General features: G+C 43.2%; 1 protein-coding gene across 2 annotated transcripts; it reads left to right on the plus strand.

Moving 5' to 3' along the window:
* Positions 1-2,147: 2,147 nt before the first annotated feature.
* On the plus strand, positions 2,148-23,775 carry LOC118376922 (aristaless-related homeobox protein-like). Of its 2 annotated transcripts, XM_052500561.1 has the most exons (6): positions 2,148-2,485; positions 2,974-3,550; positions 8,431-8,476; positions 13,974-14,287; positions 20,819-21,036; positions 22,019-22,186. In XM_052500561.1, the coding sequence occupies exons 1-6, from the start codon at positions 2,299-2,301 to the stop codon at positions 22,042-22,044; spliced, it is 1,368 nt and encodes a 455-aa protein (XP_052356521.1). In that variant the 5' UTR covers positions 2,148-2,298; the 3' UTR covers positions 22,045-22,186. The 2 variants fall into 2 exon arrangements, with proteins under 2 accessions (XP_052356521.1, XP_035619627.1); XM_035763734.2 differs by lacking the exon at positions 20,819-21,036 and having other exon boundaries at positions 22,019-23,775.
* Positions 23,776-24,330: the final 555 nt, after the last annotated feature.

Below are 24,330 nucleotides of genomic sequence, written 5' to 3' on the forward strand. Positions count from 1 at the left end.
GCCCACTGAGGTTTACAGAGGTATGGAAAAAGGCCCACTGAGGTTTACAGAGGTATGGAAAAAGGCCCACTGAGGTTTACAGAGGTATGGGAAAAGGCCCACTGAGGTTTACAGAGGTATGGAAAAAGGCCCACTGGAGTTTACAGAGGTATGGGAAAAGGCCCACTGAGGTTTACAGAGGTATGGAAAAAGGCCCACTGGAGTTTACAGAGGTATGGGAAAAGGCCCACTGAGGTTTATAGAGGTATGGAAAAAGGCCCACTGAGGTTTACAGAGGTATGGGAAAAGGCCAACTGCGGTTTACAGAGGTATGGGAAAAGGCCCACTGAGGTTTACAGAGGTATGGGAAAAGGCTCACTGAGGTTTACAGAGGTATGGGAAAAGGCCCACTGAGGTTTTTGGGAAAAGGCCAACTGCGGTTTACAGAGGTATGGAAAAAGGCCCACTGAGGTTTACAGAGGTATGGGAAAAGGTCAACTGCGGTTTACAGAGGTATGGAAAAAGGCCCACTGAGGTTTACAGAGGTATGGGAAAAGGCCCACTGAGGTTTACAGAGGTATGGAAAAAGGCCCACTGAGGTTTACAGAGGTATGGGAAAAGGCCCACTGAGGTTTACAGAGGTATGGAAAAAGGCCCACTGAGGTTTACAGAGGTATGGAAAAAGGCCCACTGAGGTTTACAGAGGTATGGGAAAAGGCCCACTGAGGTTTACAGAGGTATGGGAAAAGGCCCACTGAGGTTTACAGAGGTATGGAAAAGGCCCACTGAGGTTTACAGAGGTATGGGAAAAGGCCCACTGGAGTTTACAGAGGTATGGGAAAAGGCCCACTGGAGTTTACAGAGGTATGGGAAAAGGCCCACTGAGGTTTACAGAGGTATGGAAAAAGGCCCACTGAGGTTTACAGAGGTATGGAAAAAGGCCCACTGAGGTTTACAGAGGTATGGAAAAAGGCCCACTGGAGTTTACAGAGGTATGGGAAAAGGCCCACTGAGGTTTACAGAGGTATGGAGGCCCACTGAGGTTTACAGAGGTATGGGAAAAGGCCCACTGGAGTTTACAGAGGTATGGGAAAAGGCCCACTGAGGTTTACAGAGGTATGGAAAAAGACTCACTGAGGTTTACAGAGGTATGGGAAAAGGCCCACTGAGGTTTACAGAGGTATGGGAAAAGGCCCACTGAGGTTTACAGAGGTATGGAAAAAGGCCCACTGAGGTTTACAGAGGTATGGGAAAAGGCCCACTGAGGTTTACAGAGGTATGGGAAAAGGCCCACTGAGGTTTACAGAGGTATGGGAAAGGCCCACTGAGGTTTACAGAGGTATGGAAAAAGGCCCACTGAGGTTTACAGAGGTATGGGAAAAGGCCCACTGAGGTTTACAGAGGTATGGGAAAAGGCCCACTGAGGTTTACAGAGGTATGGGAAAAGGCCCACTGAGGTTTACAGAGGTATGGGAAAAGGCCCACTGAGGTTTACAGAGGTATGGAAAAAGGCCCACTGAGGTTTACAGAGGTATGGGAAAAGGCCCACTGAGGTTTACAGAGGTATGGGAAAAGGCCCACTGAGGTTTACAGAGGTATGGAAAAAGGCCCACTGAGGTTTACAGAGGTATGGAAAAAGGCCCACTGAGGTTTACAGAGGTATGGAAAAAGGCCCACTGGAGTTTACAGAGGTATGGAAAAAGGCCCACTGTAAACTAAGGGTTCCACTTAACTGAAGGGCTGAATTGTGATACGTGACTATTTAACTCAACAAGATAATACATATTTCAAAGAAGATATGTATTATTATGCATATTATTATTACACTAATATTAATATTATGAATATTATGACTATTGTTATTAATATTGTTATTAATATTACTTTTATGATCATTATTAGCAGCCTATCATTAATTGTAGTTAAACAGTATGGGCCAGACCTGCATAGAGTCAAATATGAGTTCAGTCCATGGGAGCAGGGTTTCATCGCGAGCTTTCCCCCGTTTCTCCAAAATTACCTTAATATACAAAAATACATAAAGCTGCTCTTTCCCACACACATGAACCAATCAGGAACGATATAACACACGTCAATGTGAGCAAGCATATCGCGGAGCTTGAGAGCCAGCCAACGGTGTCTTTAATTAAAGGTTGGTTAGGGAGAGAGAGAGAGAGAGAGAGAGAGAGAGAGAGAGAGAGGAACGATCTCGGAGCGACAGACAGAGAGAAGAAAAGATAGAGCGAGAGTGAGTGAATGAGTAAGTGAGAAATACATTTAGGCTACTTCCAACTAAGCGTTTCACTAAACGGATCAAAAATGACTAGTCAATTCGAAGAAGATATCCACGACCGGGGAGACAGTAAGAGTAAACCGCTCACTCTGCTCTCCTCCTACTGTATCGACAGTATTCTGGGCCGACGGAGCCCCTGTAAAGTCAGGCTGATAGGGGCGCAAAGTTTGACAGCTCTACCCGGGAGACAGGAGGACGACAAGCAGATCGAAGGTAAGACAACCACCGCTAAACGTTCATGAAAACATGCATGGCTTTCCATCTGGGGAAAGGTTTGCTACATGTTCCGGGAAAACATTTTTGGTGTTGAATATAGGCAATACGGTGTGTGTCTTTAACATGTTAATAAACCATCGACAGCATTTGGGTCCATCAGAACCGAGAGTGTCTGAGGTTGTGTGACTGTGTTGAAAATATTATATTTGTCACTTTTAAGCACTTTTTCAGAGACCAAAAGTAAACTTAATCGTCGATACGATATACATATATATATATTATTATTACATACTCTAAGGTGCATGAAACGGTAGACAGAAATAATACATGTTCAAGTCTATTCGAACATTATCAATGACATTATCAATGACATTATCAATGACATTATCAATGATGCCTTGTGCGAAGCTTTGCGTTGAACAATGCGCAGGCCTGTTGACACATGTCGCTTCAACCTATCCATACTTCTGTCACCCTCCCCATAGGCTCAACTAAAGACCACCTATCAACAGACACAGACATGCACCTTCCACCAAAGCTGCGCCGACTCTACGGACCAGGCGGGAAGTACCTGGACCACGGACGGGTTTTAGTTCACGACCTCGATGAGAAATTGGATAGGGAAAGGCTTCTGGTGGACCAAGCCTGCGAGAGTCTCAAAATCAACCAGGCTCCACAGGTGAGCATTAGCCGGAGCAAGTCATACCGGGAGAACGCGTCCCTAAGCCGGGGAGAGGGAGGTCAGAGCCCCGCTGGTGTGCCGGAGGATGGACCAGGGCTGAGACTAGGGCTTATGAAGTTCGAGGACGCGGGGAAAGAAGAGGAGAGCTGTGGGGAGGCGATGGGTCTCTCCCCGAAGGACGAGGAGAGGGAGAGCATCCACGCCGGGGATGGAGACGTGAGGGACGGCGAGGACAGCGTGTGTCTGTCGGCAGGCAGTGACTCGGACGAAGGGATGCTAAAACGCAAGCAAAGAAGATACAGGACTACATTCACCAGCTATCAGCTGGAGGAGCTGGAGAAGGCTTTCCGGAAGACACACTACCCCGACGTCTTCACCAGGTACAGTCACAGTCCAATAGCTGTTTGGTGTTTTTGCCTACTCGGTTGTCATTGTCAAGCCAAAAACGTGTAGGAGTGGGCAAGAGAACAGTAACACACTGTCACCCAGGCTACAGCAAAAACTCAATTATTCATATGAAACGTGTCTCATATGAACGAAATAATTTATTCAACGTACATACAACAATGTAACCCAACAAAGTCTCATAACATTTTTTAAAATACACGATTTGAATAGACGTTTCTATTTCACCTTACAATTTATCGTGTAGGCTACATCAACGAACAGCAAGTAGCAGTAGGCTGTTATAATAATGATAACAATAATAATAGTAATTACGGAATAATTAAAGTTGGTCAAAAAATAACATTGTTTTATCTTTACAGGGCCTGAGATACAAATACCAGAGGCAAACATATATCTCCGAAAATTGTGAAAGAATTTCACAAAGCTGGTGTATCTTACATTTTTTACATATTTGCACGAACTGAGTGTGAGATTGGGTTGGACATGAGATCAATTCATGCATAAACCTGGCCTGCAAGTTATCATTTCTGATCCATATTTTAATCTAGATATGTCTGGGGTAACGACATTAAAACCCTTTATCATCATACCCTGAACAGGCAGTTAACCCACTGTTCCCAGGCCGTCATTGAAAATAAGAATTTGTTCTAGTTATAATTTGCCTAGTTATAATAAAGGTAAAATAAATACATTAATAAATACAATTTATATTATTATTATTATTATTATTATTATTATTATTATTATTATATTTTTGTTTGTTTGTAGAAAACAGTCAATTGTTTATCCACTGATAATATTTCAGCCCGTCTGTAATTTGACACTGGCGCATTGACAGGTATACTACTGTCCAGCCGAACCCGAGCCTTACATAAGGCCCAAAGTGGGAACACCAAACCGTTTTGTCACATTTACCTCGTCTCTTTGTTGTCGACGATATGGATATTATTCTCGAAGGGAAAATAAACCGGTTGCAGTTCGATTTACCGTGTGCGTAATGCTGTTCTATTCAACGCAAATTACGCTTCTGGGCCTGCGCAAGGGTACAGCACGCACGCACGCACGCACGCACGCACGCACGCACGCACGCACACACACACACACACACACACACACACACACACACACACACACACACACACACACACACGGTGATGCGCACCTCAACTCTGTTGTTTCCCTCCATTGCTGGTGCAGGCTACGCATCTAGAGGGAAAACACATACAATTCGAGCAAGTCTACACAAATCCACCTGTTACTGACTTTCACGCAAAGGCAAATCAGTTTTTCGAATGAAGCTTCATGAAGAACGGTGAGTGAGTCACTGCTTAGGCTGGTCTAGATGAGTGAGTCACTGCTTAGGCTGGTCTAGATGAGTGAGTCACTGCTTAGGCTGGTCTAGATGAGTGAGTCACTGCTTAGGCTGGTCTAGATGAGTGAGTCACTGCTTAGGCTGGTCTAGATGAGTGAGTCACTGCCTAGGCTGGTCTAGATGAGTGAGTCACTGCTTAGGCTGGTCTAGATGAGTGCTTTTTTTTGTGGACATAAATGAGTTGGTGCTATTTATTTTTTGATGCAATTAAATGTATAGAGGTGAATTTCAAATAATATCTATTTTTTCCAGCCAAACATGAAAGCCTAATATTGTTCTATAAAACAAATATATTTAGCTAACCTTTAGCTAACCTATGTGTTTTCAGGACCCTATGAACATATTTAGATTTGAGATGGCATTTATCTTATTATAGTTGTATACTATTACATAATGTAATATTACTATTCAGTGGTGCATTTACCACAGGATTCAGAATGTCAGACAAAATTAATTCCCATCCATATATATATATATAATAGTTTATATATATATAAACTATATATATATATCAGACAGGCAGGTGGATATATATATATCAGGCAGGCAGGTGGATATATATATCAGACAGGCAGGTGGATATATATATCAGGCAGACAGGCAGGCAGGTGGATATATATATCAGGCAGGTGGATATATATATCAGACAGGCAGGTGGATATATATATATATATCAGGCAGGTAGGTGGATATATATATCAGACAGGCAGGTGGATATATATATCAGACAGGCAGGTGGATATATATATATCAGACAGGCAGGTGGATATATATATCAGACAGGCAGGTGGATATATATATATATCAGACAGGCAGGTGGATATATATATATATCAGACAGGCAGGTGGATATATATATATATCAGACAGGCAGGTGGATATATATATCAGACAGGCAGGTGGATATATATATCAGACAGACAGGCAGGTGGATATATATATCAGACAGGCAGGTGGATATATATATCAGACAGACAGGCAGGTGGATATATATATCAGACAGGCAGGTGGATATATATATCAGACAGGCAGGTGGATATATATATATATCAGGCAGGTAGGTGGATATATATATCAGGCAGGCAGGTGGATATATATATATCAGACAGACAGGCAGGTGGATATATATATATATATATCAGACAGGCAGGTGGATATATATATATCAGACAGACAGGCAGGTGGATATATATATATCAGACAGGCAGGTGGATATATATATCAGGCAGACAGGCAGGCAGGTGGATATATATATATATATATCAGACAGGCAGGTGGATATATATATCAGGCAGACAGGCAGGCAGGTGGATATATATATATATATATCAGACAGGCAGGTGGATATATATATATCAGGCAGGCAGGTGGATATATATATCAGACAGGCAGGTGGATATATATATCAGACAGGCAGGTGGATATATATATCAGACAGGCAGGTGGATATATATATATCAGAAAGGCAGGTGGATATATATATCAGACAGGCAGGTGGATATATATATCAGACAGGCAGGCAGGTGGATATATATATATATCAGACAGGCAGGTGGATATATATATATCAGACAGGCAGGTGGATATATATATATCAGACAGGCAGGTGGATATATATATCAGACAGGCAGGTGGATATATATATATCAGACAGGCAGGCAGGTGGATATATATATATATCAGACAGGCAGGTGGATATATATATATCAGACAGGCAGGTGGATATATATATATCAGACAGGCAGGCAGGTGGATATATATATATCAGACAGGCAGGCAGGTGGATATATATATCAGACAGGCAGGCAGGTGGATATATATATATCAGACAGGCAGGTGGATATATATATATCAGAAGGCAGGTGGATATATATATCAGACAGGCAGGCAGGTGGATATATATATATCAGACAGGCAGGCAGGTGGATATATATATCAGACAGGCAGGTGGATATATATATATCAGACAGGCAGGCAGGTGGATATATATATCAGACAGGCAGGTGGATATATATATCAGGCAGGCAGGTGGATATATATATCAGACAGGCAGGTGGATATATATATCAGGCAGGCAGGTGGATATATATATATATATCAGGCAGGCAGGTGGATATATATATCAGGCAGGCAGGTGGATATATATATATCAGACAGGCAGGTGGATATATATATCAGACAGGCAGGTGGATATATATATATCAGGCAGGCAGGTGGATATATATATCAGACAGGCAGGTGGATATATATATATATCAGCAGGTGGATATATATATATCAGACAGGCAGGTGGATATATATATATATATCAGGCAGGCAGGTGGATATATATATCAGGCAGGCAGGTGGATATATATATATATATATCAGGCAGGTGGAAATATATATATCAGACAGGCAGGTGGATATATATATCAGACAGGCAGGTGGATATATATATATCAGACAGGCAGGTGGATATATATATCAGACAGGCAGGTGGATATATATATCAGGCAGGTAGGTGGATATATATATATATATCAGGCAGGCAGGTGGATATATATATCAGGCAGGCAGGTGGATATATATATATCAGACAGGCAGGTGGATATATATATCAGACAGGCAGGTGGATATATATATCAGGCAGGTAGGTGGATATATATATATATATCAGGCAGGCAGGTGGATATATATATCAGGCAGGCAGGTGGATATATATATATCAGACAGGCAGGTGGATATATATATCAGACAGGCAGGTGGATATATATATCAGGCAGGCAGGTGGATATATATATCAGACAGGCAGGTGGATATATATATCAGGCAGGCAGGTGGATATATATATCAGACAGGCAGGTGGATATATATATCAGACAGGCAGGTGGATATATATATATCAGGCAGGCAGGTGGATATATATATCAGACAGGCAGGTGGATATATATATATCAGGCAGGCAGGTGGATTATGTTAGCCAATCGCTTTCAGCAAGGTAAATCATCTATAGGACACATTTAAGATGGTGAATGGAACATGTGACGTTTTAAACAATGGAGTAATCGATTTAAAAATATTATTTTAACACTGGCATCATGAAGAAAATAATACATAGATTTATTGTTGATCCATGTTTCTTGTGCGTTCATTGTTTTTAAGGCGAAATTGTGGTAATCAATGTGTGCAGCCTATAGAATTCTCTTTCAGCCAAGCACTCGATGTCTTTGTAAAAGTTTGGATAGCAGTATTTCCATTGACTAAAGAAACCCCGTTGTATTATGGCCAAGAAAAGACAGATTACAATACAATCAACCCGACAATTTCTCTCAAACCTTCGCAGGGAAAATAACACAAAGGACCTTCATTTCGTTGTGGGTTTTCCATGTCTGAAAAATAACTATTTTCTTGTATTGTTACCAGTGGGGCTAGGACAGAAGAAGAAAAAACAGCCTAGTTCTCGGTCACAAAAGGTAACCTATTTTCCTGCCTTTTCAGAGAGGAGCTTGCGATGCGGCTGGATCTGACCGAGGCGCGCGTGCAAGTAAGTGGCCTTTTAACGTTTTATTGCTGCAATTATGGCTGTCTGTCGCTTTCAACTAAAACGCCTTAACACTTACACATTTCAAATGGGTAATTGAAATATATAGGCTACCACATTAGAAACGAATTTAAAGAACAGTACCACTTAGAATAAGATGAAATAATACCCTCTTTTATTATTAGGCTGTTCTAGTTTATGTTATAATAATTAAAATAAAACATCCGATGCATATTTATACAATGTAGGCCTATAGCGTAATTTAAAAGCATATTCAGATTTACACACCTTCATAGACTATAGAATAATACTTTTACAAAGTCTATAATTATTTTTTATTTCCAATATGCTTACATTATTATTTATATATTTGTGTTGAAATGATGCATACACCCGGCTACAATTCAGACCTTTTTATAAATGTTTTTTTTTTACCTTTATTTAACTGGGCAAGTCAGTTAAGAACAAATTATTATTTTTAATGACGGCCTTGGAACAGTGAGTTTAACTGCCTTGTTCAGGGGCAGAACAACAGATTTGTACCTTGTCAGCTCTTGCAACAAGTCCAACGTTCTAACCATTAGGCTACCTGCCGCCTCACCTTACCAGACAGTAGCCGGAGAAAAGTCTTTATGAGAGTCTGAGTGATTTATTAACCCAAAATGTGTTAAATGACCCCAATCGCTGCGTAGCGAAGCTCCTTCCTGTTATTTGAAGTTATTACATGCGCCAAGGGACGTTTTAACGGCAATTAAGCGGATACGGACGATTTATAAAAGCGCACTTAGCGTGAGAGCAAACATGGGCTATTCTCAGGGAGAAAATTGTGTTTGAATTCCCATTGCGGGAATGAGATAGGGGAGAGGGAGAGTGACAGAGAATGAGAGAGAGACTATTTGCACATCATTACAACACTGTATATAAACATAATATGACATTTGAAATGTCTTTATTATTTTGGAACTTTTGTTAGTGTAATGTTAACTGTTATTTTTTTATTGTTTATTTCACTTTTGTTTATTATCTATTTTATTTGCTTTGACAATAAAGCACTTTACAATTAATTGAAATTGAGAGAGAGAGACAGAGAGAGAGAGAAAGAGACAGAGAGAGAGAGAGAGAAAGGTATAAGAGGTGGAGAGGGAGTGAGAGAGAGAGAGGGAGGGGGAGATGGAGATGGAGAGAGACAGAGAGAGAGAGAGAGAGAGAGAGAGAGAGAGAGAGAGAGAGAGGGAGATGGAGATGGAGAGAGAGAGGGGGAGTGAGAGAGAGAGGAGAGAGAGAGACAGAGAGAGAGATGGAGAGAGAGAGAGAGACAGAGAGAGAGAGAGAGAGGGAGAGAGAGAGGGAGAGAGAGACAGAGAGATAGATGGAGAGAGAGAGAGAGACAGAGAGAGAGATGGAGAGGGAGAGGGAGATGGAGAGAGGGAGTGAGAGAGAGAGAGAGAGAGAGAGAGAGAGAGAGAGAGAGAGAGAGAGAGAGAGAGAGAGAGAGAGAGAGAGAGAGAGAGACAGAGAGAGAGACAGAGAGAGAGATGGAGATGGAGAGGGAGATGGAGAGAGGGAGTGAGAGAGACAGAGAAGGGCAGAAGGGTGGCTGGGATAATGTTATTTGATTTCCCATTTTGTGATTGCAATAGAGACTCATTGAACCGATGCTTTGCACTTGGAGCCAATGAGAGAGACCATTAAAGGTGTTTGCTCTCCCTTACCCCTCCCCCCTTTCTCTCCCCTCCTATCCCATCTATCCATTGAGAGCGTGGCTTGGCCCGGGGCTCATAACCAAAGAGACAGTTCAAACACGGCGATGCTCCGTCTGGGGTTATAGCCGGTATAAAACAACAGATGTCTCCTCGCAGAACTGTCGGTGAACAAGGCACTTAACGGGCGCACCGGGAGGTGATAAAAACTCATAAATTCCCGAGGGGCCATGTAATGCTAAACACTTGTGTGTGTGTGTGCGTGCATGCGTGCCTGCGTGTCTGCGTGTGTGTGTGTGCGTGTGTGTGTGTGCAGGGCTAATATCGTTCACTTTCTCTTACTGTTGACATTTGTAGACTCCTGTCTCAAACTAGGAAAGGGGGAGGGCGTGGGAAAGGGGGAGGGGCGTGGGAAAGTTAAATATTCTTTGAGTATGACTTGTTCCACATTTTGAAGAATTTAATTTAAAGCGCATTAGTCTAATTGCTATTGGACTCTGTTCAGCCGTTATTCTCCCCACCTTTTGTGAACACAATTCTTAAGTACCGTGTGCCACACCGATCTCAGTCTCTCAGTTAGACTGCAGGGGGAACTGATTTTAATGAGTTAACTTTAAACTAACTGACCGAGAGGGCGCGCGGGTTTTAGTGCACGTGTAATTACTGCTGACTTTCCGCCTGTTTGTCACCTCACTGGGAGATGGGATCTTCCGTTTACACAGGAACTTCCGCCGGATCAGGATCAATGTGTCAGAGGGTTTCCCTGGATTCCAAACAAATTTATGTCACCACGTACACTACATGGCCAAAACGTATGTGGGCACGTGCTCGTCGAACATCCCATTCCCGAAATCATGGGCATTAATATGAAGTTGATCTCGCCTTTGCTGCTATAACAGCCGCAACTTTTCTGGGAAGGCTTTCCACTAGATGTTGGAATATTGCTGCCGGGACTTTCTTCATTTCAGCCACAAGAGCATGAGGGAGGTCAGGCACTGATGTTGGGTGATTAGGCCTGGTTCGCAGTCGGTGTTCCAAGTAATCCCTAAGGTGATCGATGGGGTTGAGGTCAGGGCTCTGTGCAGGCCTGTCAAGTTCTCGAAAGGCCCTTCCCCAAACTGTTGCCACAAAAGTTGGAAGCACAGGACCGTCTAGAATGTCATTATATGCGGTAGCATTAAGATGTCCCTTCACTGGAACTGAGGGACCCGAACAGTTATTGTATGCGGTAGCATTAAGATGTCCCTTCACTGGAACTGAGGGACCCGAACAGTTATTGTATGCGGTAGCATTAAGATGTCCCTTCACTGGAACTGAGGGACCCGAACAGTTATTGTATGCGGTAGCATTAAGATGTCCCTTCACTGGAACTGAGGGACCCGAACAGTTGTTGTATGCGGTAGCATTAAGATGTCCCTTCACTGGAACTGAGGGACCCGAACAGTTATTGTATGCGGTAGCATTAAGATGTCCCTTCACTGGAACTGAGGGACCCGAACAGTTGTTGTATGCGGTAGCATTAAGATGTCCCTTCACTGGAACTGAGGGACCCGAACAGTTATTGTATGCGGTAGCATTAAGATGTCCCTTCACTGGAACTGAGGGACCCGAACAGTTATTGTATGCGGTAGCATTAAGATGTCCCTTCACTGGAACTGAGGGACCCGAACAGTTATTGTATGCGGTAGCATTAAGATGTCCCTTCACTGGAACTGAGGGACCCGAACAGTTATTGTATGCGGTAGCATTAAGATGTCCCTTCACTGGAACTGAGGGACCCGAACAGTTGTTGTATGCGGTAGCATTAAGATGTCCCTTCACTGGAACTGAGGGACCCGAACAGTTATTGTATGCGGTAGCATTAAGATGTCCCTTCACTGGAACTGAGGGACTCGAACAGTTATTGTATGCGGTAGCATTAAGATGTCCCTTCACTGGAACTGAGGGACCCGAACAGTTATTGTATGCGGTAGCATTAAGATGTCCCTTCACTGGAACTGAGGGACCCGAACAGTTGTTGTGCTGATGTCGCTTCCAGAAGCAGATTGAACCTCAGTAGTGAGTGTTGTAACTGAGGACAAACTATTTGTACTCGCTACTCGGTCCTACTCTGTGAGATTGTGTGGCCTACCACTTTGCGGCTTAGTCGTTGTTGCTCCGAGATGTTTCCATTTCTCAATAACAGCACTGACAGTTGACCGGGGCAGCTCTAGCAGGGCAGGAATTTGACGAACTGACTTGTTGGAAAGGTGGCATCCTATGACGGTGCGACGTTAAAGGTCACTGAGATCTTCAGTCCGCGCCATTCTACTGCCAATGTTTGTCTATGGAGATTGCATGGCGGTGTCCTTTAATTTTTATACACCTGTCAACAAAGCGTGTGGCTGAAACAGCCAAATCCCCTAATTTGAAGAGGGGTCCACATACTTTTGTGTATATATAGTTTATCTTCTTGAAGCGGCTGTGAAGTGGAAAAATATTTTCAGCAGCTGCTGGGTATAAACCTTGACTTGTTTATAAGTATCTTTATTGCTTGCCAACATTGAATTACTGCATGTTTTATTAGCTAACCTAGCTAGCTAATGTTAGCTAGTTAACGTTAGCTAGCTGAAGTTGACACAAGCCATTTCGGTCTGCTCTAAATTGCTCGTAAATGTCTTGCAGTGAGACAGAAAAACCATCACCCTGATAATAATTGACAGGTATGTTTTCACCATTACCACAGACAAGTTTCTTGATTCTATCAGTTCAAAAGATATGACCCATATATTACCATATATTAACATATATCACACTTTACACATACCTCTAAACTAAATTGTGGGCCGTACTCATGAGCCACTAAACCTAAGGAGAATGCCAGTGCACCGGTGTAGTATCAAGCTGCCTTCATGCTGCCAACAGCCTGTCCCATGTCATCCCATTATGCTCTATTGGGTTGAGGTCTGGGGACTGACCAGGCCACTCAAGTAAACTGAACTCACTGTCATGATCCAGGCAATGTTTTTCCACTCCTCAATTGTCCAGTGTTGGTGATCGTGTGCCCACTGGAGCCACTTCTTCTTGTTTTTAGCTGATAGAAGTAGAACCCGGTGTGGGCGTCTACTGCAAGAACCCATCCGTGAACTAGGATTGAGGAGTTGTGCTTTCCGTGATGCCGTTCTGCACACCACTGTTGTACTGCGCCGTTATTTGTCTGTTTGTAGCCCGCCTGTTAGTTTGCACGACTCTTGCCATTCTCCTTGGAACCTCTCATCAACAAGCTGTTCTCACAGGACTGCCGCTGACGTTTCTTGTTTGTCGCACCGTTCTCAGTAAAACCTAGACACTGTTGTGCGTGAAAAGCTCAGGAAGCCGGCCGTTTCTGAGATACTGGATCCGACGATCATACCGCGCTCAACGTCTCTTAGGTCACTCGTTTTGCCCATTCTAATAGTCAATGAAACAGTAACTGAATGCCTCGATGCCTGTCTGTCTGCTTAAAATAGCAAGACACAGCCAAGTGACTGTCGGAAGCGACCCATTCTTGTGAACAGGGTGGTGTACCTAATAAATACAAATGTCCAATAATCTGCACGGTGAGTGTATGTCACAGCATCTCTGCTGTAAAGAACAATGACAGATTTAAGCTGGCAACTCTGGTGCCGGTATAATAATATACATTTTAACAGGGAAAAGATTTACAGAGTATTCTATGCCCTTCACTCATTCTACAGAAACTAAACCTACATAGTTACATGAGGCCTATATGTTCTAGCTAACCTCTGACCTCTGACCTCACTCCCACTCTCTTTCCACAGGTGTGGTTTCAGAATCGTCGTGCCAAGTGGCGTAAGCGTGAGAAGTCAGGTGTCCAGACATACCCCCCTGGCCACCCTTTCCCCGGGTCCCTGTCTGCCACGCACCCCCTCAGCCACTACCTGGATGGGGGTCCCTTCTCCACGCACCACCACCCCGCCCTGGAGTCTGCCTGGACCGCCGCGTTTCCTGGTCTAGCTCCTCACCATAGCAACCACTCGGCCCAGCACCAAGGGACACCGCTGGGCCTTGGAACATTCCTGGGTGCAGCTGCCATGTTCCGTCACCCCACCTTCATCGGGCCCACCTTCGGCAGGTGAGATAATAGGTACCTCTACCTACGTAACCCTGTATATCCATAGATATAGACAGAGGACTCAAGAGATCAAAAACAAATAATAGCATGGGCAGCGTCATTGAGGATTTTAACTGTTTACAACAATAATAATTGGGTGGGGCTTCCTATGGGTTAAGGAAGGATCACATAATTCCATCCAGGTCAACAGGAGGAATCTGCCAATTAATTATATTCTACCTATAATACCACCTCACACCTGTACTGTCCTCTATAACACCACCTCACACCTGTACTGTCCTCTATAACACCACATCACACCTGTACTGTCCTCTATAACACCACATCACACCTGTACTGTCCTCTATAACACCACATCACACCTGTACTGTCCTCTATAACACCACATCACACCTGCACTGTCCTCTATAACACCACCTGACACCTGTACTGTCCTCTACCTGTAACACCACCTCACACCTGTACTGTCCTCTATAACACCACCTCACACCTGTACTGTCCTCTATAACACCACCTCACACCTGTACTGTCCTCTATAACACCACATCACACCTGTACTGTCCTCTATAACACCACATCACACCTCTACTGTCCTCTATAACACCACATCACACCTGTACTGTCCTCTATAACACCACATCACACCTGCACTGTCCTCTATAACACCACCTGACACCTGTACTGTCCTCTATAACACCACATCACACCTGTACTGTCCTCTATAACACCACATCACACCTGTACTGTCCTCTATAACACCACATCACACCTGTACTGTCCTCTATAACACCACATCACACCTGCACTGTCCTCTATAACACCACCTGACACCTGTACTGTCCTCTACCTGTAACACCACCTCACACCTGTACTGTCCTCTATAACACCACCTCACACCTGTACTGTCCTCTATAACACCACCTCACACCTGTACTGTCCTCTATAACACCACCTCACACCTGTACTGTCCTCTATAACACCACCTCACACCTGTACTGTCCTCTATAACACCACCTCACACCTGTACTGTCCTCTATAACACCACCTCACACCTGTACTGTCCTCTATAACACCACCTCACACCTGTACTGTCCTCTATAACACCACCTCACACCTGTACTGTCCTCTATAACACCACATCACACCTGCACTGTCCTCTATAACACCACCTGACACCTGTACTGTCCTCTACCTGTAACACCACCTCACACCTGTACTGTCCTCTATAACACCACCTCACACCTGTACTGTCCTCTATAACACCACCTCACACCTGTACTGTCCTCTATAACACCACCTCACACCTGTACTGTCCTCTATAACACCACCTCACACCTGTACTGTCCTCTATAACACCACCTCACACCTGTACTGTCCTCTATAACACCACCTGACACCTGTACTGTCCTCTACCTGTAACACCACCTCACACCTGTACTGTCCTCTATAACACCACATCACACCTGTACTGTCCTCTATAACACCACCTCACACCTGTACTGTCCTCTATAACACCACCTCACACCTGTACTGTCCTCTACCTATAATACCACCTCACACCTGTACTGTCCTCTACCTATAATACCATCTCAGACCTGTACTGTCTTCTAAACACCACCTCACACCTGTACTGTCCTCTACCTATAATACCACCTCACACCTGTACTGTCCTCTACCTATAATACCACCTCACACCTGTACTGTCCTCTATAACACCACATCACACCTGTACTGTCCTCTACCTATAATACCATCTCAGACCTGTACTGTCTTCTAAACACCAACTCACACCTGTACTGTCCTCTACCTACAATACCACCTCACACCTGTACTGTCCTCTACCTATAATACCACCTCACACCTGTACTGTGCTCTATAACACCACCTCACACCTGTTCTGTCCTCTATAACACCACCTCACACCTGTAATGTCCTCAATAACACCACCTCACACCTGTTCTGTCCTCTATAACACCACCTCACACCTGTACTGTCCTCTATAATACCACCTCACACACGTACTGTCCTCTATAACACCACCTCACACATGTACTGTGCTCTACCTATAATAATAACACCACCTCACACCTGTACTGTCCTCTATAACACCACCCCTAACCTGTACTGTCCTCTACCTATAACACCACCTCACACCTGTACTGTCCTCAATAACAACACCTCATACATGTACTGTCCTCTATAAAACCACCTCACACCTGTACTGTCCTCTACCTATAACACCACCTCACACCTGTACTGTCCTCTACCTATAACACCACCTCACACCTGTACTGTCCTCTACCTATAATACCACCTCACACCTGTACTGTCCTCTACCTATAACACCACCTCACACCTGTACTGTCCTCTATAACACCACCTCACACCTGTACTGTCCTCTACCTATAACACCACCTCACACCTGTATTGTCCTCTATAACACCACCTCACACCTGTACTGTCCTCTACCTATAACACCACCTCACACCTGTATTGTCCTCTATAACACCACCTCACACCTGTACTGTCCTCTACCTATAACACCACCTCACACCTGTTCTGTCCTCTATAACACCACCTCACACCTGTACTGTCCTCTATAACACCACCTCACACATATACTGTCCTCTACCTATAATACCACCTCACACCTGTACTGTCCTCTATAACACCACCTCACACCTGTACTGTCCTCTATAACACCACCTCACACCTGTACTGTCCTCTATAATATCACCTCACACCTGTACTGTCCTCCACCTATAATATTACCTCACACCTGTACTGTCCTCCACCTATAATATTACCTCACACCTGTACTGTCCTCTACCTATAATATTACCTCACACCGGTACTGTCCTCTATAACTTCACCTCACACCTGCACTGTCCTCTACCTATAATATTACCTCACACCAGTACTGTCCTCTATAACTTCACCTCACACTAGTGACCGTCATCATCCATATTCATCCTTACTTCCACTTTGTGGAAAACAACATTGAGCCACTGACGTGGTCCCCCTCTGCTCACTAGGACTGTCTACCTGTGTAAGAATGCTTTTCATCGACTACAGCTCAGCCCTCAACACCAGAGTGCCATCCAAGCTCCTCACTAAGCTCAGGGCCCTGGGTCTGATCCCCGCCCTATGTACCTTGGTCCTAGACTTTCTGATGTTCCAATCCCAGATGTTGAAGGTTGGCAGCAACAGATCCTCAACACAGGGTCCCCACAAAGGTCCGTGCTCAGCACCGCACGTCTCCAACTCAATCATTAAGTTTGCTGTTGACACAACAGTGGTAGGCCTGAATAGCAACAACGACGAGACAGCCTATAGGGAGGTGAAAGCACTGGCGGAGTGGTGCAAGGAAAATAACCTCAATGTCAACAATATACAGGAGCTGATAGTGGACTACAGGAGACAGCAGAGAGAGCATCGACGTGGATGGGGCTGACAGTCACAACTCAACAATTATATTTGTGGTATTTGCCAAGCGCACTGTCCAAATTGCGGGCCCTTCTGACTGTAGGCAATGAGACTTAAAACAATCCCAAGTTCATCCTCTGTCACCAAATCATGCTTTCTGATGTAGTAGCTTATTTTTGATTGACTTTATTTATTTCTGTATGGACAAGAGGCTATCATTACCATCATCATTTAACATTAGCATCATCATTAGCATTATCATTAGCATCAGCATTATCACAGCATTATCATTAGCATAATCATTAGCATTATCATCAGCATCATCATTAGCATCATCATTAGCATTAGCATCATCATTAGCATTAGCATCATCATTAGCATCATCATTAGCATTAGCATTATCATCAGCATCATCATTGGCATTATCATCAGCGTCATCATTAGCATTAGTGGCGCTAACGGCTACATAAAGACATATAGCTCATATAGGTTTTTTCCTCTTCAGAATGTTTGTTGATTTTTGGTCAATTGCAATTACTGTTTGAATAAATCATGATAGGAAAAATGTAAAGAAAATCGGGAAACAAACGTCACCAGGTAAAACAATTTCATTGGTAACCTTGCAACCAAATTAAAAATGCAAATCCAAATCAAACAGTCACAAAAGAAAAAGTACTCTACCTTAGTTACTGTTACTAGCCGGTTACCACACGGTACTCTACCCTGCACCTTAGAGACTTCTGCCCTATGTACAGTGCGGAGAACAATACACTGCCGATTTTGCAGGTTTTCCTACTTACAAAGCATGTAGAGGTCTGTAATTTTTTATCATAGGTACACTTCAACTGTGAGAGACGGAATCTAAAAATCCAGAAAATCACATTTTAAAGTAATTAATTTGCATTTTATTGCATAAGTATTTGATACATCAGAAAAGCAGAACTTAATATTTGGTATAGAAACCTTTGTTTGCAATTACAGAGATCATATGTTTCCTGTAGTTCTTGACCAGGTTTGCACACACTGTAGCAGGGATTTTGGCCCACTCCTCCATACAGACCTTCTCCTGATCCTTCAGGTTTCGGGGCTGTCGCTGGGCAATACGGACTTTCAGCTCCCTCCAAAGATTTTCTATTGGGTTCAGGTCTGGAGACTGGCTAGGCCACTCCAGGACCTTGAGATGCTTCTTACGGAGCCACTCCTTAGTTGCCCTGGCTGTGAGCATCTTCAATGCTCTAACTGAGGGAAGGAGGTTGTTGGCCAAGGTCTCGTGATACATGGCCCCATCCATCCTCCCCTCAATACGATGCAGTCGTCCTGTCCCATTTGCAGAAAAGCATCCCCAAAGAATGATGTTTCCACCTCCATGCTTCATGGTTGGGATGGTGTTCTTGGGGTTGTACTCATCCTTCTTCTTCCTCCAAACACGGCGAGTGGAGTTTAGACCAAAAAGCTCTATTTTTGTCTCATCAGACCACATGACCTTCTCCCATTCCTCCTCTGGATCATCCAGATGGTCATTGGCAAACTTCAGACGGGCCTGGACATGCTTGGCCATTGTGGAGAGGTTGAAGTCTGTTTGATTGAGTGTGTGGACAGGTTTCTTTTATACAGGTAACGATTTCAAACAGGTGCAGTTAATACAGGTAATGAGTGGAGAACAGGAGGGATTCTTAAAGAAAAACTAACAGGTCTGTGAGAGCCAGAATTCTTACTGGTTGGTAGGTGATCAAATACTTATGTCATGCAATAAAATGCAAATTAAGTACTTAAAAATCATACAATGTGATATTCTGGATTTTTGTTTTAGATTCCGTCTGTCACAGTTGAAGTGAACCTATGATAAAAATTACAGACCTCTACATGCTTTGTAAGTAGGAAAACCTGCAAAATCGGCAGTGTATCAAATACTTGTTGACCCCACTGTACATAATCATTGAACACTGTTCATTTTAATAATGTTTACATACTGTTTTACCCAGTTTATATGTACAGTGCCTTCAAGAAAGTATTCATACTCCTTGACATTTTGTTGTTATAGCTTGAATTCAAAATGGATTCAATATATTTTTCTTCTCACCCATCTACACACAATACCCCATAATGACAAAGTGAAAACATGTTTTAACATTTTTGCAAATGTATTGAAACTTAAATACAGAAATATCTCATTTACATAAATATTCACACCCGATACTTTGTAGAAGCATCTTTGTCAGTGATTGCAGCTGTGAGTCTTTCACAGTAAATCTCTAAAAGCTTTCCCCACCCGGAGTGTGCAACATTTGCCCATTATTCTTTTCAAAATCCTTCAAGCTCTGTCAAATTGGTTGTTGATCATTGCTAGACAACCATTTTCAGGTCTTGCCATAGATTTACAAGTAGATTTAAGTCAAAACTGTAACGCGGCCACTCAGGAACATTCACTGTCTTCTTGGTAAGCAACTCCAGTGTAGATTTGGCTTCGTATTTTAGGTTATTGCCCTGCTGAAAGGTTAATTAATCTCATAGTGTATGGTGGAAAGAAGACTAAACCAAGTTTTCCTCTAGGTTTTTGCCTGTGCTTAGCTCCATTCTGTTTCTTTTTATCCTGAAAAAGTCCTTAACGATTACAAGCATACCCATAACATGATGCAGTCACCACTATTCTTGAAGCGGTACTCAGTAATGTGTTTCATTGGATTTGAAACATAGCACTTTGTATTCAAGACAAAAAGTGAATTGCTTTGCCACATTTTTTGCAGTATTACTTTCGTGCCTTGTTGCAAACAGGATCCATGTTTTTAAATATTTGTATCTGTACAGGCTTCCTTCTTTTCACTCTGTCAGTTAGGTTAGTATTGTGGAGTAACTACACAGTTTTCTCCTATCACAGCCATTAAACTCTGTAAATGTTTTAATTTCACCATTGGCCTTATGGTGAAATCCCTAAGTGGTTTCCTTCCTCTCCGGCAACTGAGTTAGGAAGGATGCCTGTATTGATACACCATCCATTTATTTAGAATTTAAGGCCCATCTAACCAGCATGGCTACCACAGCATTCTGTAGCGATACGCCATCCCATCTGGTTTGCACTTAGTGGGACTATCATTTGTTTTTCAACAGGACAATGACCCAAAACACTTCCAGGCTGTGTAAGGGCTATTTTACCAAGAAGGAGAGTGATGGAGTGCTGCATCAGATGACCTGGCCTCCACAATTACCCGACCTCAACTCAATTGAGATGGTTTGGGATGAGTTGGACCGCAGAGTGAAGGAAAGGCAGCTAACAAGTGCTCAGCATATGTGGGAACTCCTTCAAGACCGTTGGAAAAGCATTCCAGGTGAAGCTGGTTGAAAGAATGCCAAGGGTGTGCAAAGCAGTCATCAAGGCAAAGGGTGGCTACTTTGAAGAATCTCAAATATAAAATATATTTTGATTTGTTTAACACTTTTTCGGTTACTACATGATTCCGTATGTGTTATTTCATAGTTTTCACGTCTTCACTGTTATTCTACAATGTAGAAAATAGTAAAAATGAAGAAAATCCGTTGAATGAGTAGGTGTGTCCAACCTTTTGACTGTTACTGTATATATACAGGACACTGACATGGCTCGTTCTGATATTTATTCATTTCCTAAATGTTTAACTTTTTTTCATGATGTGTGTATTGTATTGCTAGGTATTTTTACTACACTGTTGGAGCTAGACACAAGAGCATTTCCCTGCACCTGCAAATCTGTGTACAAGACCAATACATTTGTATTTGATTTGATTTGACAGGCACCACCGACATCTACCTTTGTTGGTTTCAGTAAGATGGAAGTGTGCTAGTTTACAGCCCTTAACGTGGCTCATGAGACTGTGTGTGTTTTATTTATTTTATCTTTATTTAACGAGGCAAGTCAGTTAAGAACAAATTCTTATTTTCAATGACGGCCTGGGAACAGTGGGTTAACTGCCTTGTTCAGGGGCAGAACAACAGACTTGTACCTTGTCAGCTCGGGGGTTTGAACTTGCAACCTTCCAGTTACTAGTCCAACACTCTAACCACTAGGCTACCCTGCCGTGTACATGGCATCAGACACATTATCACTCTGCCTTGTCAGTATTGACAGTAATTAGCTGAGTGTGATGTTGATACACAAGCTGTTACCTGAAGTGCCAAAACAGACATACACACTCGAAACAAGAGTATCTCAATAGTTTAAGGCGCTTCCTCTCCTTATCGCCTTTTTTTATTCATTTGCGCTGGTGTAAAAATGCTGGTGATCACAATCTGGTCTAACAGTCTTCTCCCTCACCCCCCCTCACTCTCTCTCAGGATCTTCTCCAGTATGGGCCCTCTGACCAGTGCATCTACCGTTGCTGCACTCCTCAGCCAGCCTGGCCCGTCCATCAAGACTCCCTCCATACCTCCCCCGGTCCTCTCTGACCCTTCCTCCTCCCCATCGCCCTCCTCCTCGGCTGCAGCAGACCGCAGAGCATCCAGTATTGCAGCTCTAAGGCTGAAGGCTAAAGAGCACTCTGCCCAGATCACCCAGATCCACATCTTGCCCAGCAGAGCTCCTGGGAAGGAGGTGTGCTGAACAGCTGTTATCCCAATCTTTTCTCTCTCTCCTGGGCTTTTGTCCCTCACCTGTCCCCCTCTTACCTCTCATACCTCTGGAGTGGTGTGGTGGGTGGATCCAACCCTTATCTCTAACCTCTGATCTTCTAACTTCCCCACCCCTTCCCCATAATTCTTAGCCCCAAACAAAAAGCACAACCAAATTCAAAGAGCACTGGCAAACCGGAGCGCTGGGTGTGTGTGTGTGCGTGTGTGCGTGCGTACGTTAATGCGTGTGTGCGTGCGTACGTTAATGCGTGCGTGCGTACGTTAATGCGTGTGTGTGTGTGCGTGTGTGCGTGCGCGCGTACGTTAATGCGTGTGTGTGTGTGTGTGTGCGCGTGCGTGCGTACGTTAATGTGTGTGTGTGTGCGTGCGTGCGTACGTTAATGCGTGTGTGTGTGTGCGTTCATGCGTGTGTTTGTGTGTGAGAGAGCATCATCATCATCACCCCTCCAGGTCTCCTGATTGGACGTATTCCTTAGCTATAGATCCATTTCACCAAGAATCCCCCTGACACACACACACCAACGAACCTCCATACTGTGTTAACCCCTTCTCTAGCTCATGCTTCCTGTTTCACTAAGTCTACTTTTTTGTGACAAATTAAAAACTACGAACTCAGGGGGGTCAACTCCATGACACCTGCTGCTTGGACATGGACACACACACACACACACGCACACACGCACACACATGCTTTCTCGAGTCCAGAGAAAGAGCAAGAACCAGAACTAAAAACAGTTGATTCCGTGGACCACGTGAACCCAGTGCCAAAGCAGAGTCTGAGGTCTCCATCCAAGCCAAAGCAACCTGTCCACAGACCTTCCTGTCCTACTCTGCAACCCAACCTGAACCTACTGGCTCAATCTAACCTGCATCGCGTTTGTTCTTCTGTCTTCCTTTTCAGTTCCCAACATCATTAAGCAGCACACGATTGATCATTTTGGAGTAAACAAAATATAATTTTCAGGCTTTCAGCAAATTGAGTTTTAATTTATGGACAAATTACGTACATTTTAGATTCTATCCAGTGTCTCTTATGGCTGAACTGAGAAAGAAAAGTAAACTGCTGTAAATATATAAAAAAATGAGGGGGGAAAACTAACAAAAACATAATTTTCAAAACATAGCCTTGCATATTTGAAAAGAGACCATGCTTGAGAAGTTGCACTTGGTGTAAAGTCGTATGGATTTAGCCGTGGCCCTGAGAGGTCCCCCATGGTTATGAGCTATCAGAGGTTTTTACATTCTAATTTATGTCAAAACTGTTCCCCAACAGATTGAGTGCAGGGTGTCATGGAAAGATGTTCCCAACAGGGAAGGAGTTTTTTGTATTGTTAAAGTGATTGTACATTTCCTGGTTTAATAATAGATAGAAAAAAAACATAATTTAATAAATGAGTGGTGAAATTAAATATTGCTTAGATTATTATTTCAATCCATTATAAAACTGACAAAAGCCAGCAATTTTAAACATGTGAAATAGAATTATAGAACTATTAATAAAATTGTTATGAAGAAACTGACGTTTTAAGTATTGCATATATTTAGAAATGATATAGATAGACCTAGGTTTATGAATGCTTCAAATCAAAATAATTGTATGATTCCATTCTGTAAATTCATTATTGTTAATGTTATTTAACATTCATGTGAAATTTGAAAAGTCGTTTGGAATTATGTCAAAAATGCATGTTAATTGTTTTCTAAATTAATTGAAAAAAAAGAGAGGCTCACCAGAGGAGAAAATAATGAAGTTGTGAATGTGAGGAACTGAGAACGGGAGTATAGCGCTACCGGTCTCATTTGTATGGTGGCCGGCCACACTGGACAGGCCAACTGAAAGTCTCTCCAGCCGAGTTGACAAAATACAGACCCATATATTCATGAGCAGAATCCCCACATGTGAAACGGGCGACAAAGGCGAGGGGTTTTCAATTAGATCGCCCACTTTATCCGGGGCCCTCTTTACAAAACGCGCTTTAAAAACTTTTAAAGGCGCTAAATTAGTGTTGACATCTGTA

This window comes from Oncorhynchus keta, chromosome 4 (assembly GCF_023373465.1).
Source record: "Oncorhynchus keta strain PuntledgeMale-10-30-2019 chromosome 4, Oket_V2, whole genome shotgun sequence".
NCBI lineage: Eukaryota > Metazoa > Chordata > Actinopteri > Salmoniformes > Salmonidae > Oncorhynchus > Oncorhynchus keta.